The following is a 17,606-nucleotide window of genomic DNA, read 5'->3' on the forward strand; positions in this document are numbered from 1 at the left end:
GATGGATTCTCTGCATAAAAATGAAACATGGAAGTTGGTGCATTTGCCTGCAGGCAAGAAGCTTTTGCCTTGCAAGTGGGTATACAGGCTCAAAGTTGCACCAGATGCAAAGCCAAGATACAAAGCCAGGTTAGTGGCTAAGGGCTTCAAGCAGGAATATGGTGTGGACTTTGATGAGATCTTCTCTCCAGTGGTCAAAATGACCACACTTAGAGCTGTGTTAGCTTTGGTTGCGCATGATGATCTGGACTTGATTCAGATGGATGTGAAGACTGCTTTTCTTCACGGTGATCTCCATGAGGAGATATATATGCAACAGCCAGAGGGTTATGCAGTGAGTGGAAAGGAGAAGCTTGTATGCAAGCTGAAAAAGAGTCTTTATGGGCTCAAACAGGCACCAAGAGAATGGTATCATAAATTTGATACATTCATGAAATCACAGAAATTCAGGAGAAGTGACATAGATCACTGCTTGTACACCAAGAAAGCTTTGGATGGCAGTCTATTGATCCTCATCTTGTATGTTGATGATATGTTGATTGCCGGGAAATCTCGTAAAGAGATGGATGCCTTGAAGCAGAGGCTACATCAAACCTTTGATATGAAGGATTTGGGTGATGCAAATCACATCTTGGGTATGCGGATACTTCGGGACAGAAATCAGCATGTGTTGTATTTGTCTCAGAAGGAATACATTGGCAAAGTCTTGCAGAGGTTCAATATGGACGGGGGGAAGAAGACTAGTACTCCTTTGCCTCCATATGTGAAACTCAGTGCTATGGACAGCCCACAGTCAGATAGAGACAGGGCTGATATGGCCAAGATTCCGTATGCTTCAGCTTGTGGCAGTCTCATGTATGCCATGGTTGCTACTAGGCCGGACATTGCATTTGCAGTGGGAGTGGTTTCTAGATACATGGCCAACCCTGGCAAGAAGCATTGGGAAGCAGTGAAAGGTGTCATGAGATACTTGAAGGGCACACAGGATATGTGCATTTGTTTTGGCAAACAGGATGCATTAGTGCATGGTTACACGGATTCGGATTATGCCGGTCATCCAGATAACCGGAAGTCTACTACCGGTTATGTATTTACATTCACAGGAGGTGCTGTGTCATGGATATCCAGGATGCAGAAGTGCACTGCCTTATCTACTACAGAGGCCGAGTATATTGCAGCCACAGAGGCTTGCAAGGAGGCATTATGGCTATCTCGGTTAGTGGTTGATTTGGGTTATACAGGGGATATTCCATTGTTGCATTGTGACAGTCAGAGTGCCATCCAGTTGGCAAAGAACCCTGTCTTTCATGCAAAGACGAAGCATGTGGATGTGAAGTATCATTTCATCAGAGAGGTGATAGAGAACAAGCAAATTCAGCTTGTTAAGATTCACACGGATGACAACCCGGCTGATTTGTTGACAAAGAGTTTGCCTCCGGAGCGGTTTGCTCATTGCAGACACTTGATGGACATTGGATGAGGCCATTTTCAGCCTTGATATGGCCTTGTATATTATCATGTACATGCTGATTTTTCTTTTCCTTTACTTAAGGGCACTTTGCCTTTAAGTGGGAGGTTGTTGGGGTAAAGGCGTTATGCCCACCCTTATAGTGTGTACAAGCCCATAAGTTATAGTACATAGTACACTTAGTACTTTTAATGTACTACGTGCACACTGTGTACTAGTGCAATATACATGTGTGATAGGGGAGTCACACACTCATGCCTCATGAGTTGACTTATCCCCACAACTCTCTCTCTCTCTCCCTTGCTTCTCTGTGTATGTCTCTCACATAACCTAACCCTAATTCTCCCATCAGGCTACATCTTGTACAACAGGTACATCAAGTACAAGGGCTAGTACAACTAGTATAGTGGCTAGAAATCATAATAAAATGATTGAATACCCTTGCCTTCAATATTTCGTCGCGAAGGAAGCCTCCAAAACAGTCCCCAATAGTCGGTATTCTTCATGGGCAGCGTGTAATGGTGGTAGAGGATAGCGTGTAGCAAGAGAGCCTCCCTCAAATGAAGAGAGAGGGCTCCAATTTATAGATTTGAGCCTCCCATGAGCTAAAATGGCAAGAGAAGGCTATAATGACAAGTGTGAGGCCACTTGTCTCACTTTGATTTACTTTCTTGCCACATGTCCCAATCTAAGAGCTAGGTTCTCCCATATTATTTCTCTCTAAAAATATCCCAACTGGTAACCCATTTGTCATAGGTACTTTTGTAACTCTTGGTATCTGCTCAAAACGGACTCAGTTTCACATGGTGCATTACCACATCATAGCATACCTTCTACACAGGAATAAACAAAGTGGGATGGAAGAGATGTGCAAGCACATGCATTGCTTGCTTTGTTAGTTAAGAGGAGTATTAATCCTCACATTCGGTTTTGCAGGACTGCTAAACATGCTTGGAATGCACTTGCGTCATTGTACCAGGTATGTAATGAAGCATGTGTTGTCTATATACACAAGCAATTAGAGTCAGAGCACATGGATGAGGGAGACTCCATGGATAGTTTGCTTACAAAAATCAAGGATTTTAAGGAGCAATTGACTAGTGTTGATGAAATATATCTTGACAGTTCATTGGTGTCTATTGTCTTGAATGCGTTGTCAGACTCGTATCAAGGTTTTGCTTCTACCATCAGACTTATGATAAAAGGCAATCCAAATGCTTTGAAGTTTGAGGAGGAGTTGGTTTCTGGCTCTTGGAAGAAGAGCAATCCAGGCAAACAGATCTGTCTTGCGTACATGAGATCAGGCTTTTACTGCCAGTCAACAAAGAGGTGAAGGTAAATCTTTTTCTCAAGGTAGTTACAAGCCAAAATCAGAGTCATCGGGTAAGCTTGTAGACAAGGAAGGCAACAAGTCAAAGAAAAAGGGCAAATGCAACTATTGCAGGAAGCCTAGTCACTATATTAATGAGTGCAAGAAATGGCTGGAGAAGGAGAAAAAGAAAGGCTCAAGTATGGCTGTAGCTGATGCATCATTATCCAATGCAAAAAACAAAGAATCTGCAAACTATGCACACGATGATTGGGCTTTCATTGTGCAATGCGGTTATGACCCTTCGCATAAGGATGTATGCATGGCTGTTACAGATGTACATGTTTGATATTTTGACAGTGGTGCTAGTAAGCACATTACTTCTCATCGCAGTTTGTTCTCATCACTTGAATATGCTCCACAGGGAAACATTGTAACATCTTCAAACAACTTCTCATATCTTGTAAAAGGAGTTGGTAAAATTGTTCTCCCTGTTGCAAATGGTGGAACAATCATGCTTTCAGATGTATTATATGTACGAAGGATCACGAAGCACTTATTATCTATCTCTGCCATTACTAATGTCACCATTTGGCCACCCATTTGGTCCATCTCTATTTATGGTGCCACTCTATGGGACTATCACTCCATAGAGCGGCTAGATTTGTGCCATGTTCACATGAGGCCAGGCCGGACTCATGTGAAAGGGCCAGTCACATACGCATCACTTGGCATAAAAAGCTGCCTAAATAGTTGTACATACTTCCAACTACAAGTGAGTTACAAAACTGTGAGGGACTACACACTTCCTTATTGATGGCTACCTGGCGACAGACTAGGGCTCACCAATGCTCAATGCACGTCACTAACCCAAAACTTACACTTTATAGAACAAATATGTCCACATGCCACCCGCATGAACGACCTGAACAAATATGTCCACATGCCACCTGCATGAACCACCTAACTGCACTAGATGCACGTAACATCACCTCCTCCTTAACTTGTTGACAAGGTTGCATTTGCTTTCAAGTAGTCTGTCAACAATGAACGTACCCTTGGAAAAACTTGTCGTCAAGCCATGGAGGACAATTCACTACGGAAACAGAAACTTATCCCTCATCAAGAACCTCTTGCTATGGCTCATCTCAAGCGGCTAAAAGAGGTGGTCCCATATCAAGCTTAAACCAATTGATGTGGAAGATATCATGCATGGTCCAACTTGGCAACATGAACAGGAACTAGTTTCTTCCACCCGTGTGTGACTAGGGTCGTGCCATATGGACGGGAGCCTGTATTGTGCCACCCGTGTATAGTCCAGACGGTATCTTGTCCATGGGATTGTCACTCCATGGAAGGAACCGTGCTTGTATCGCGTCTTGCCTAACTCCATAGGAAGGCCGGGGTTTTCACATTCTGTTGCGCTAGTTTTGTGCCCAACTAGAATGTTTTATACAAGTTTCATGAAAGGGAGATTTCGTCCATTACATGTGCACGTGTATTCATCTTTGCATGTTTAATACTGTTTTTGTGTGACTTGTATTTGTGTATCTGCTTGCTATGATGTGCCACTTACTAAGCGGGGGCTTCTGCCAGTGAGCTGCGAAGTTTTCCCTGTCTTCTGACATGTTTTGCTGCATTTGAACAGCTGGTAAGTATACTTTTAACCCACCTTCTAAGGTTATATTTATAACTAATACTAACCTTTGTATTTATAAGGCTATGTGTTCACATTCATTAAAACTTTTAGCCATGGGCAATAATAAGTGTGGGTGCCCAAAAATTTAATTGAAGAAAGTCATGTACTTACCATGTAAATCACACACGTAACTCGACTGGAAGGGGCCACGTAGGGAATGGCGTGGAAGGAAGAACCTTCACCAACTCTCTCTCTCTCTCTCTCTCTCTCTCTCTCTCTCTCTCTCTCTCTCTCTCTCTCCTGGCAGTCAAAAAAACTCTTCTTCTCTCTCTTGCTGATTGCCGGTGTGCTGAAATGGAAACACACGGACTTTCTCTCTCTAGTTGGTTGCTGGCTTGCTGAAATGGAAGCTCCCCAACTCCCTCTACCTGGCGTGCTGAAACGGAGGATACCCCATACATGTACTCCGATTTGTCTCATAGGCCGAGTTCGGTCTTTTGGAAGACGTTAATAAAATCTTTCTTTCTTTCTTTCTTTCTCTCTTCGAAGGTGCTGCAACAAACGTGACTTTTGATGTCCATTGAGACATGATAATGATGTACACGGGTTTTGTCTCATAGGCCATTTTTTGGCCTTTAGAAGACGTTAATAACATCTTTCTTTCTTTCTTTCTTCGAAGGACTGCAACAAAGACACGACTGTACCCTTTTCTCTCTCTTCGAAGGAGTTGCAGTAAGAACCCGACAACACTAGCTCTCTCTCACTTTCTCAATCCTTGTGCAGTAGGGATTACAGCTCCGTACATCATGTATCTGCCCGATCTGATTTGAACCAACTTGTAGGCTACACCATACAACTCCACGTGGGAAGGCAACAGTTCACTCTTTAGACACAGGTTCTTTCTACTCTTGTCCAACAAGATTTTTGTGCAAATCAAATATCTTTATTTTGTTTTGCAGAATTTCTATTGCAAATGTTTCTTTTCTCTTTTTCTTTTGGGATTCTGTGAAAGCCTATTTCCCTGGCCTTGCCTTGACCATGCTCTCAAGCTTTGAGAGCCAGTCAAGGTCAGTGGGCTTGGGAAATTTGGGAGCAAAGTTTTTATTGGGAGAACGAGGATTTCCTCTCTTCACGGTGAATCACCTTGCCAGGGGCGTACGGTCCCGGAAGACCAATGTAGAGCGGGTGCCTAGCCTGGTGAAGATGGGAGATTGCTTGTGACACGGTCTTCATCAACAAATTGTCTCTTCACTGGCAACACCTATGGTATTGGATTCATTTGCATTCACTCCATGTATGGAGGATCTAGCTCATGAGTCCATGAAACTTGTAATCATGAAATGCTCCAAGAAATACAATTTGTATTGAGGGGGGGTCGGCCCTTTCCGGCCCCAGTGGTGGTGTTAAGTTGTGTATGGTCATTTTCAGATTTGTGGATATGCTTATGTTGTTCATAATTGTTAAGGTTTAGTGATCTAAATTTGTGCATTTGTTTTCGGATTGTGGTTGGTCTCCAGTGAGGAGCAGTTTCAACTAAGGCTGGCTTAGTGGTTCAATTTGAGGATGACAGATGTATTGTTCATGATCGCAGTGACAGCAAGACAATTGTTGCGTCTAGTACTTTGTCTCATGGCCTTTATAGGCTAGATGCATGTGAAAGACAAAGGCATGCTATATGTACAGTTTTTGCCACAAAGGCAATGGGTGATGATAAGCTGTGACATGCACGCTTTGGTTACTTGAACTTTAGCAGTTCGCTGTTTTTGCATATACATGACATGGTGTCTGAGTTGCCATATCTTGAAGCCCCTATCAAACATGTTTGTGAGGGCTGTATTCTTGGAAAAATGTAGTGAACATCATTTTCCAAAGATGGTTCAGTTAGAGCTGTCCAAAAATTGTAGCTCATACACAGTGATGTATATACTATGAGGACACCATCTATTGGGGGCTACCTCTATTTTGTCACATTCATTGATGATTATTTGAGACGCACTTGGGTATATCCATTGAAACAGAAATCAGAGGTTTTTATGTTCTTTAGGCACTTTGTTGCTATGGTTCAAAATGCTTCTGCATGTAAGATTAGTACCTTGTGTACTGATCGAGGGGGGGAGTATATGTTTAAGGAGTTTCATGCATATATGATTGATCATGGATTAAAACACCGATGTACTGTGCTCTATACACCTTAGTAAAACGATGTAGTTGAATGTAAAACAGGTCTCTCATGGAGATGGCATGTTGTATGGTCAAAAGTTAGGAGTTACCTTATGGTGCAATAGTGCCCCTGTACAAGGAGGAGAGCCACGAAGTCTTTTCACACGCTCATTGCGGCTTAAATCCAAGGTAACTTCTTTCGAAGCGACAATAAGACGAGGGCTACCTCAGAATCCCAACCTTCTTTCACGGATAATGACTCCTTATAGCCATATCCAGCATTATGTATGGCATAAGCTTTGCAGGAAGCTAGGCTCTGATATCAATGCAACGGAAGGGCAGTTGTAACACGGAAGGGCAGTTGTAACACGGAAATCTTATCAATCATGAATAGCGATCAAACACATGAACATGCCAGAGTAGAGAGAGAGAAGAAGAAAACACTTGGAGATACCTTGACAAGGGCTTCCAGGCCCCGGTCCTCCCTCAGGGGAGTTGCTCATCATGCCCGCACTTACGGTTTGAACAGTACACCACACTATGGGCCAAAAGATGAGTTGACCCCCCCTAACCCCCCCTCCCCCCTTTATGGTTAGATTACCAAAAAGGAGTTTGCTTTAGATACAACCTTGCAGGTGCCCATGGATTCTCTACTAGCTAGTACCTGATTCTTCCGGTACAAGATGGAAACAATAACAAAACATATACTGAATTGCAACAACAACAATGATGGCCTCCGGACTGCACACCACTGGTAATGATGACTGTGGCCAATGACACGAATAGATAGCAACTGACGGATGATGATGACTTGCCGCGACTAGGGCGCAGGTGCATCGAAGTGTGACACTGAGCAGAAACTGGACCTCAGTAGGCCAAAAAAAACTATACTGACCGGTGAGGCCACTTTAGTTAGAGCTCCGCCCAACCGGCTAAGCAATCACCTTAGTCCAGCTCGGCCGGCGGGGCTATCACAAGCTCCGCCACCCCTGGTGACGAGACGGTGAGCATTGGGAGGAAATAGTGGCTCGCAGAAGGCACTGGCAGAAACGCAGATGAGTAGAGTGCTGACAGAGATGTAGATGAGCAGAGATGGTAATGGTGATAGCGGCGAGTGAGCAGGCTAGGTGGTGGCTCTGATACCATCTTTGAAAGCCAAGTATTGCAAGCACACAGCCACCAGCACAGAATGCAGCAATAATGCCACAGCGGACACCATCATCATCAGCATCATCGTCGTCATCATCATCATCATCAGCATAAGGAGGGCATGGATGAGCAGCCAGCAGCCAGCAAGGCTGTCCTACAGCAGTCGGCAGCCAGCTGGGCATCCAGGCAGCAGGCGGCCAGTACCAGAATGACTGGCCAGCAGTGTGGGCAAGCAGGGAAGTCAGTGCAGCAATTTAAATAGGCCGACCAGCTCCTCAAGCATGTATGTAAGCATAAGTCAGCGTTTTGCATCATTCAGCACATTCACATTTTCAAGAAGTCAAGCAGTCAATAGAAGGCGAGAGGTCACCCTTTTTGAGTTGACCAAGGGCCTTGAATATGTAAAGTCATATAGTCACCTTTTTGTACCATATAATAAAGAAAATCTTGACACCAACTTTCTCTCTCTTCTCCTCTCTCCTGTGTCTTAATCATGTTCATTTAGCATCTTGTTCTTAATCAGGCTTAGGGCTGTGGATCAGTACAGTAAGGCTTCTGTGCATGCAACATCTCTGGTCTGGGAAGTCCATAATCTTGAAGAGTGGACCAAAGCCAGTGGAATCTCCCTCGAATCTCATAGTATATTGGGCATCGGCAGATATAGTGCTCCTGTGTGTCCACCTCTATGTGGCATAATCTGCAAATCATGTGCTCTCTTCACTCCTGTGGCTCTCCTAGTCTCTATGTGTAAATGGGATGAGACTCTGATTTTGGCCTGTGGCAATCCTCATGGCATGTGACATGTGACGTTCATGTAGGTGGCTTGCCTGATGAAGCCATCTTCGGTGAGTCAACGGAGATGGTCTCGGTAGTTTGAGCCAAGCTTAGGTGCGGGTGTCACCCAAGTGTCCCGAATAGGCTGTTTGAAGAGGTCGTTCCTGGTGAGTTGGTTGATCTCTTGGGGTGTGATCTGTAGGAGAGGGGAGGCGAGGTCATACTGTAGTGGTGGGAGGTGGTCCATCTGTATATTATGTGATGTGAACCATACGGAGACTCGCAAACCAAGTGTCATACCCTTTTTCTGCTAGTAGCCATAAAGATTCCATGGCTAGAGGGGTACCTGTATGCCCCCCCCCCCCCCCCCCCCCCCCCCCGCACTCGGTGGATGTATGAGATGGTCTAGAAGAGGGCATGTACCTCCATCATGAGCTGAGGTGTCTCAATCTTCTTCCATCTGTCTGGTGATAGGTCAGGTCCCCAAAAGGCCATGCCATACATCAATGTGGGTGTGACTAGCGTGTCAAACAGCTAGAGCTTTGTCTTGGGCTCTTGGAAGTGTGCCTGGAAGTATTGCCACTCAAGCAAGGTCAATGCTGCATACCCTCGGTTCAGCCGGGCATCTGCTGTTGGTAACATGGTGTACTTGGGCCCGCTGAATATCACTCCAAGGTAGGTGTATGAGGTGACAATGTCGATTGGATCTCCTTTGTATGTGAAGCTGTGGTCGCTGAGGTGTGCTGGAGAGGTGTGGAAGACCATCACCTTTGTGGGATGAGAACATCTGGCTCGTTGCAGCTGGAGTGCTTTGTTGATTGTGACCCCTGTGGCCGTGGTATTGTGTGTGTGTTACCTGGTCCGCGTTGGTGAGTCATTTGCATTTGGTCTCACACAGGGCCTTCGTTGGACAAGATTTCTAGCTCATGAATCTTTTTTGAAGATATTAGCAAGATTCCAAACCTATTCATCTCTCTCTCTCTTTCTCTTTTGTTTTATGTTTTTAATGTTTTTTTTTGAAGATATTAGCAAGATTCCAAACCTCCCGCTCTCTCTCTCTCTCTCTCTCTCTCTCATGCTTTTTTTTTTCAAAGGAGATGTCGGGATTGAACTCATGACCTCTTGAGTAGGTGGTCGTTAGCTAACGAGGCCGCCAACCCAAACCTAATATCATTTCAACTTCTTGCATTTGCCTACTCAGTCACTTTGTCAGCAACTAAGCATTTTTCTCCCTTTTCAGTGTCAAGGGCAGCACCTACTCTCGTGCATACATCGATTTCAAGCACGTGGAAGATGTTATTGAATTCTATCAAGGATTCAATGGCCATATATTTGTGAATGAAAAAGGTAAGTATATTATTCGTATTTTAAAAAATGAACATTTTAATGGAGTTTACATATGTAAAGATGATTTCACAGGAACACAACACAAAGCTTTGGTTGAATATGCTCCACACCAGCGAGTTCCGAAGTTGTGGTCAAAAAAAGATACACGAGAGGGTTTAATTCTACAAGGTTAGTCATTGGCGTGCCTTTGTGGTGAGTAGTTTTAAAAAATAGTTTTTTTTCTCTCTTCCCATTATTCTTTCTCTCTTTAAAACATTCCATTCTTTTTCTCTTTTCCCTTTATTCTTTCTCTCTCTTTGTCTCTCTAAAACATTTCAGTCAATCTATTTATGGGTATATAAGATATTATAATATTTCACAAATTGATATGTATGCTAATATTCAATCTAGTAATATAGAAAGGAAGAATCTACATCATAAAATATATAGATGATAACTAAATGAACTACTAGCTTATTTAGAAAACTATATCTATATGAATTTTATATTTTTCAATAATGTTTTTATATTTATTGTATTTAAATCAACATCTTCTAAACTTGATGACAGGCCTATTGAGAGCCCTTCTCCTGTTTTCTAAGAAATAATTGCACTAACTTTCTTTTGCTCGACAGATCCGGAGTACCTGAAATTTGTTGAAATGCTAGCCAAGCCAATCGAGTACTTGCCAAGTGCTGAGGTGCAGCTTGAAAGGAAGGAAGCTGAAAGAAGTTTGAATCTAGGTTGTATTTTTTGTAGAGTAGATCTTTTTTGAAGGTAGAAATGGCCTAATTGAGGCAAACATATCAACATTGATAGCCTTGAAATCTGGACTTTTTTGTTGCAGCTGCTGGAGTGAAGGAGGCTATCATTGTCACGCCACTTATGGAATTTGTGCGTCAAAAGAGGGCATTGAAATCTATGCCTCAGGTTCTTTCTATCCTGCAAAATTGTCTCATGTCTATGCAACTTGTGTGACTTGTTGCTTTTGAGTCTATGTGACTTGTGTACGCCATTGGTTTTCAACATACTTTTTAATTTGAGTAAATCTTTTAAGATCCCATTCTGATACTCCTTGTCATTTTGTTGCCAATGGCCATGCATAGACAAAACATTCTCAAGTAGTCTTAGGTCACAACTCTTGGCTTTTGTAGCAAACTTTATCAAGACACGTAAAGGGAAGGGAGGTGCTCTAATGTGACATGTCTATAAAATTCCTGAGCCTCTGCAATGTCTATGAGGCTCAAAAGCCTCGTCTCCAATACTCATTCCCTTTGGAGCAGCATTCACCCATTAAGACCTTTTTTTCCGGGAAAGCGATCCTTCTAAAACAGCCATAGAGACAAAGAATTGGGGAAAGTGGTTCCCTCTATGGCTGGCCGCTGTTGGAGGGAAACTACCTCGGGGGGCAGGGGGGAGGGGGGGGGGGTGTGGGGTGGGGTTAGAAGCCAAACAAGAGGCCCTTAATCCCAAGTGATCTCGCCGTCCCTTTCACGTAGAAAAGGACGTTGGTGCCAGGTTTGGAGAAAAGCCGCCTCTTGCTGCTTACACATGCAGTCCGAAACCCCCCTGGAGCTTCCCCCATTGGCTGCGGAGGGTATGAATGATATCAGTCCAAATGGAGCGGATGACTTTGCTTGGTGTGGGGGTTGTTTGGGGGGGGGATTGAGAGTGCCCTGAATGGCCTTGCTGCAATGGGCCCACCATATATGCCAAGAAGCAATGCTTCTAATTATCTCCCATCTCTGGCTAGTACCCAGAGACCAGTTTGCTGATGATAGGTCGAGAGTAGGTACTGCATCTATCCTGTAGTTGAGATAATCGGAGAGCTTGACTTCTTGCTACCTCCTCGTAGAAGCAGGCAGGGCCAGTCCAGGCCACCGCCCCCTAGGTGACAATGCGTGCTGCAACGCACACACTATGCCGGCCGTTCTCCTATGGCCAAGCAAGTGCCGCCTGCAAGGCTATAGTGAGCTAATTGCGAGAGGAAGAGTGTGACCTTCCTTGGCCGAAAGCTGTCTCACAGACGCTTTCAAAAATCTCCGAGGAAATGACTTGGGAGGCTCTGTGGTCTGCTGCTATTAGAGTGCCATCTATCTCATGCATCTGGATCGGGCGGCCCATCCTTGCCTTAGATTACGGCTAACCTTTATGATTCTCTGAGAGGGCTATGTGAGATTGACCATCATTTTGGCTGGTATTGGCCCCACATCCATGCAGGGAGCTTATAGAGTTAGACTTTTTGAATAATGTCCTAAGCTATGGAGGCTTGAAGAGCTTTATGGCTATGGCTGTATGAGCAACAAGGAGAGATAGACAATGCTCAAAAGAGAGTGTACTACATGACTCAATGATGTGATTTTTTTTTTGATTCAATGATGTACCTTTATAGGTAACATCATTGCTTATGTCCATAGTAGTTAGGGGGTTGTTTGAAACGGGTTGCCTAAAAGTTTCAAACACGTTTCAAACGGGTTTCGTAAAACCAGCCCGAAGTTTCCTACAAGTTTCCTACCTACAGGTTTTTGCATGTACAAAATTTCAAATATATACTGGATAAAATATGTAAAAATAACACTAAATGTATAGAATACATGGAAACATCAATTTGAAGCCTACAGTGTTTGAATCAAAAATAACAAAAACCATATAATCATCCATCATCAATGTCAAATGATCATGATTCAAAGACCATGGTCCACTATCCATGATCCATGATCCAATCATCCATCATTCCATGCCACAAAAAAAAAAAAAAACCCCATACATGACGCTACATAGGTTAAAACTTATAAGTTTGAAGTGTTCATGTCACATGAATCATGATGAATTAACAGTCATGGCCCAATGCCCATAAACAATACAAAATAAATCAGCCTTGATGAGGGAAATCGACACACGAAAACCAGAAAAAACTTTATCAAAAGAGTCGCACAGATTTCAACGTTAGATTGATTTGGGGCAAAAAAAAAAGTCAAAAAATTTGCTTGAAAAAAACGTGTTTCCTAAACGTTCCACGTTTCCTTCCTTGGCATTTCCTAACTACTATGCTTATGTCATAAATCTAGATATTATTATAACCCCTCTAAGAGGTGGTTCACACACAAACACTACCACATTCACACACAAGTAAGACCTTGATTCCCAACAATCTCCCCTCAAAGGATTACCTCATACTGTGTCAAGGATAAATCTAGGGTCATGGTTTCTTATGCTGGTTTTCTTGGTCAAGGATAAATCACATGGCTTTACTTTCACAGGCCAGTTATGGGATCCCATGTATATGGACAACACAGGATCAGGTCACACACTCGCAACAGAAAATAACACACAACTGAACAAAAAACAACACATAACTTGGACTTGCCCATCACCTCCGGAGAGTGATAGAAACTTAGTTCGCTGGTTTCATAAAGCATGTTCTTTTGGACTAACCTTATACAAACTTGCACCTACTCTTGGGCACTGATGACGTGAGTAGGGATGTCCTAGCTTATTGTCCACGTTATGCATGATAGAGTTGATGAACCTACACTTCATGTTAGGACATACATTGGCGTTAATGGTTGCACTTTTGAGTCGAAGTCTTTTTTAAAGTTTAGCTTAATGTTTGGTTCCGGCTCTTAAGTGCTTTAAGTCTAGAGTTTACAGTTCTCTGTTTTGCTAGTTTGTGGTGTTGTTTAGTATCTCAGCTCAAAAGATTTAAGTTCTTATTAAGAAGTGTGTGTATGCTTTTGTGTGTGTTTTTTATTTTTTATTTTTTAAAGTTTCTTTCATTTATGTAATTGTTTTGTTTTGTTTTCTTGTTTTCTTGTTTTCTTGTTTCTTGTTTCTTGTTTTTTGTTTTTTTTTTTGGTTTGGTTTGTTTTGTTTGTTTGTTTTTGTTTTTGTTTTTGTTTTTTGTTTTTTGTTTTTTTGTTAATGTCTTAATTAAAAGCCTTCGTTTGATATTATCTTTTGATTTCCTCTCCTTAGGAGTTACTTTTTCTCCTCTTCCTTAAGGAGGTTATGACCCCTTCCAAGGTACGACTGTGCATGTTCTTCAAAGTGGTGATGAGATTTTTGTAAAGCTCATCTGGCATTAACTTAATCAATATAGCTATGGCCACATCTTTCACTTTAGCTTTAAGTACACAAAACTGGTTCATGAGGAACTTCATTTTGTTCACATGAGCGTTGAAGCTCTCATCGAGTTGTAGGATAAGTCCATCCTTCTCAGGACAACCTTGCTGATCTCTTCACCAAACCTTTTCCTCGAGATACTACTGATCAACTCCTTACCCGTATGGGAGTTGGATCCCGTTGGAGTTGAGAGGAGGTGTTGGACATGTCATCTCTAGCCCATTTTACTCCATTTTATGCCACTTCTTATCCGTATATTGATCTAATGTAATTAGGGATTTCTCCTTATTTTTCGGCTATTTTATAGCGTAGTTTTAGGCTTTTTTTACGCATTTTACCATTTGTCCAAACTAGTAGCTTTTGAACTGATTGACAGCAAGTCAGCCAATTCAAGCACTCTTCAAGGGCCTATATAAAGGCAGCGCTAGCTCCTAGTTAGATATCTGACATCGCTTGGGTGTTAGGTCATAGAATAGGACTTAGATTAGGTGTTGATACCTTTTCATGGGTAGCCTAGGACTGCTAAGAATCTCTAGCTTTTTGTACATTATGAATATATTGAAAATACAGGTCTCTCTCTCTCTCTCTCTATCCTCTCCATCTCTTGTTTGTGTTTTGCATCTACATGTTCCTATGGAAAGATGTTTAGGGCTAAAAAAAGACAGAGAGCTTCGACGCATCCGACAAGAAGATGCTTGAACAGGAAGATGCAGCTCAAAGAGCCTGGAAACTAAGGGATCAAAGAGCCTTTGGTCTAATAGCTCTTGGCCTCTCTAACAATTTCATACCTCATGTAGCAAATCTCCCAACATCCAAAGAGACCTATGAGAAGCTTGATATACTTTTCGGAGCATAGGGAAAGAACTCTAAAGTTTTATTGCATATAGGAGAGAGATCATAATGAGAGAGCTTGGAGTTAGGATCCATCAGACAAGAAATTGGACAGCACTTGGTCATCCCAAATGTCTCCAGGAGCTGCTGCAAATATCCATACTAGCTAAGAAACACCACATCAGAAGATTGATAGACCTCTATCCCAAGAAAGTAGTGGAGAAGTTCTAAATCAGTCATTTCAAAGGTGAGAGCTAAATCTGACCGGAGCTGTTCAATCTTGGCAAGATGTAAGTCAGTGATCAATAAATCATCAACATATAAGACAATCAAATGGAGCAAAGCATCCTAAGCAAAGACAGAGATTACTGTCTGCAAAGCATCTTTGGAATCCAAGGGAAAGAAAGAATGCATCAATCTTATCATACCACGCCGTGGGTGCTTGTTTCAAACCATGAAGAGCTTTGTGCAATATGTATACCTTACCCTCATGTCCGAGAACCTAAAAACCTTGAGGTTGTTCAACATAGACCTCCTCATGTAAGCCACCATTAAGAAAGGCAGACTTGACATCCATTTGCTAAACCGGCCAGTGCTCATGAGCAGAAAGAGCAAGAATTACCCGGATGGTGGTGTTCTCACCCTCAATCTGAGAGTACCCTTTCGCAACCAATGTGGCTTTGTGTTTGTCCAGAGATCCATCATCATGAAACTTGGTCGTAATGACCAACTTGACCCCAATAACCTATCGATGCAGGGACCGGTCCACAAGCTCCCATGTATGATTCCTCTCAATGGAATCAATCTTGGCCTCCACCGTTGCCCACCACTCAGGAAGAGCAAGAGCCTCTTTAGTTGTAGTAGGACTGTATCACTATACTCATCAGGGTGAGGTTACAAGAATGACGAAGCTTCTGTAATCTCCGTAGCCGTGTCAAAGATTGTATTGAAGAATTAGCAAGTTGATGAAGTTCCATATCGGAGAGATGAGAAGCACGAATAGTGGTTTCCAGCCATCGTGGAATCTTGGGGGTAATTCTTCGTTGCATAGGAGTAGGAAGAGGAGAATCCGGGGAAGGAGGAAGTGGGGGTGGAGAGGGAGGGGTAAAGAAGTTGATGGTGGAGAAGGTGGTGGTGGAGTCGGGGTGTCCGAGGAAGGAGAAGGGACCTTGATAGTAAGCTCGAGATGAGAGCGAGAAGCATCTGAGGGTTCAACAAAGTGAACATCGCGAGAATTCACCGAGGAGCGCGACTCTTGATCCCATAATTTGTAAGCTTTGGAATGAGAGCTAGATCCAAGGAATTTGCACTTCCTGGACTTGGGATCAAATTTGGATTTGTCAGAATGAGGGATATGAACGGCATCACAACTGAAAACCTTGAAATGAGAGACGGAAGGTTTTTGTGCAGTAAAAGCCTCCTCTAGAGTCATATGAGAAACCACCTTTGTAGGAGAACGGTTGATGATGTAAACATCAATGCTCACAGCTTCTCCCCATAAAGAGGGAGGAAGATCAGAAGAAGAAAGCATGGTATGAGCCATCTCCTGAATAGTCCTGTTCTTGCGTTCAACCACACCATTCTGTTGAGGAGTGTGAGGTGTGGAAAATTGACAGCGTATACCTTTCTCTGAGCAAAAATTATTGAAGGCTTTGGAGATGAATTCTCCTCCATTGTCGGAGCTGACTTGTCGAACCTTCTGTGTGGTGGCAGTCTCGACCAAAGTCACCTACTCTTGAAAGTGGGAGAAAGCTTGAGATTTTTTTTGCCAAGAGAGAAATCCAAACTTTGCACTCGTCAATAATAAGCATAAAGTACTTGGCTCCTCCTTGGGTAGTAGTAGTCCGCATGGGGCCGCACAGGTCCATATGAATGAGCTCCAGAATATGAGAAGCCCGATGAGTAGCCTCGTGAGGAAAGGAATCTCAGTGTTGCTTGCCATGAAGATAGGAGTGGGAGGGTGACGGGTCTCAGTGGTGGAAGACTCTCGACCATCTGCTGAGAAGACAACAGCTTCTGCAGAGAAGTATAATTCAGGTGCCCGTAGCGAGTATGCCACAGATCTGTATCCACATGAGCTGCCAAGGCATGATAGATGTGAAGAAGTTGCAGCAGATGAGATTGGGACTCATTCAAAGAGCCACCAAAGTCCTTCAACTGAAAAAGACCACCTTCCTGGATACCTGTGGCAATACTCTGCAAGGTGCTGATCTCAAGGACAGAACTGTCAAAGTAGACACCATATCCTTTATCCGGCTTCCCCTTCCTTCTATCTCTACCCGGCGCAATCCGAAGCTGGAGAGCTTGGGAACATGAAGCACATCCCGAATGGTAGAAGGTTGGCCCAGGGAAGAGTTAAGTTGCACATTACCTAATACCAACCGAGAGGCCTCCAAGTTGGAAGCATCACCTGGTCCTATAAGGAGTCATGTGAGTAGTACACCCATTATCAACTACCCCATCCGTAAGATGTGAGGTGGAAGGAACAGGAAAGTTAGAGGGAAGCCCCTCAATACCGATGAAGACAGTCTCCTTGGTGGAAGAGGATTTTGGAGTTTGGTTGGTGGATGAAGAGGTGTCACGTGCATGCTCGTGCCATGGCTAATCTTCAGCATTGTCTTAATCCCTGATTAGTGCAGCAGTTAGGACATCATATAGTGTCACCATCAGTGTCACATTAGCATCAGAATCGTCATAGTTAGGACCATCATCAGCTCATAGTCGACAGCATATGCAGGCCTCCTAGCATCAGTCGGCCAGCATCAGATAACATCCAGAATCAGTCGACCAGCATATGGTGGGTGATAGAATGCACAATGGAAGAAGGA

General features: G+C 43.2%; 1 protein-coding gene across 4 annotated transcripts in view; it reads left to right on the top strand.

The window, feature by feature from the left end:
* The window catches only part of LOC147618398 (regulator of nonsense transcripts UPF3-like), an 87,977-nt gene that overhangs the window by 26,074 nt on the left and 44,297 nt on the right, over window positions 1-17,606 (top strand). For all 4 annotated transcript variants that reach the window (XM_086774828.1, XM_086774825.1, XM_086774827.1 and 1 more), the window contains exons 2-5: window positions 9,740-9,846; window positions 9,919-10,014; window positions 10,461-10,568; window positions 10,673-10,755. In XM_086774828.1, coding sequence (XP_086630954.1) covers window positions 9,740-9,846; window positions 9,919-10,014; window positions 10,461-10,568; window positions 10,673-10,755 — 394 coding nt within the window. The remainder of the gene's footprint in view (window positions 1-9,739; window positions 9,847-9,918; window positions 10,015-10,460; window positions 10,569-10,672; window positions 10,756-17,606) is intronic.

Source organism: Cibotium barometz, chromosome 35 (genome assembly GCF_041138505.1).
Source record: "Cibotium barometz isolate CiBa-2024 chromosome 35, ASM4113850v1, whole genome shotgun sequence".
NCBI classification, from domain to species: Eukaryota; Viridiplantae; Streptophyta; class Polypodiopsida; order Cyatheales; family Cibotiaceae; genus Cibotium; species Cibotium barometz.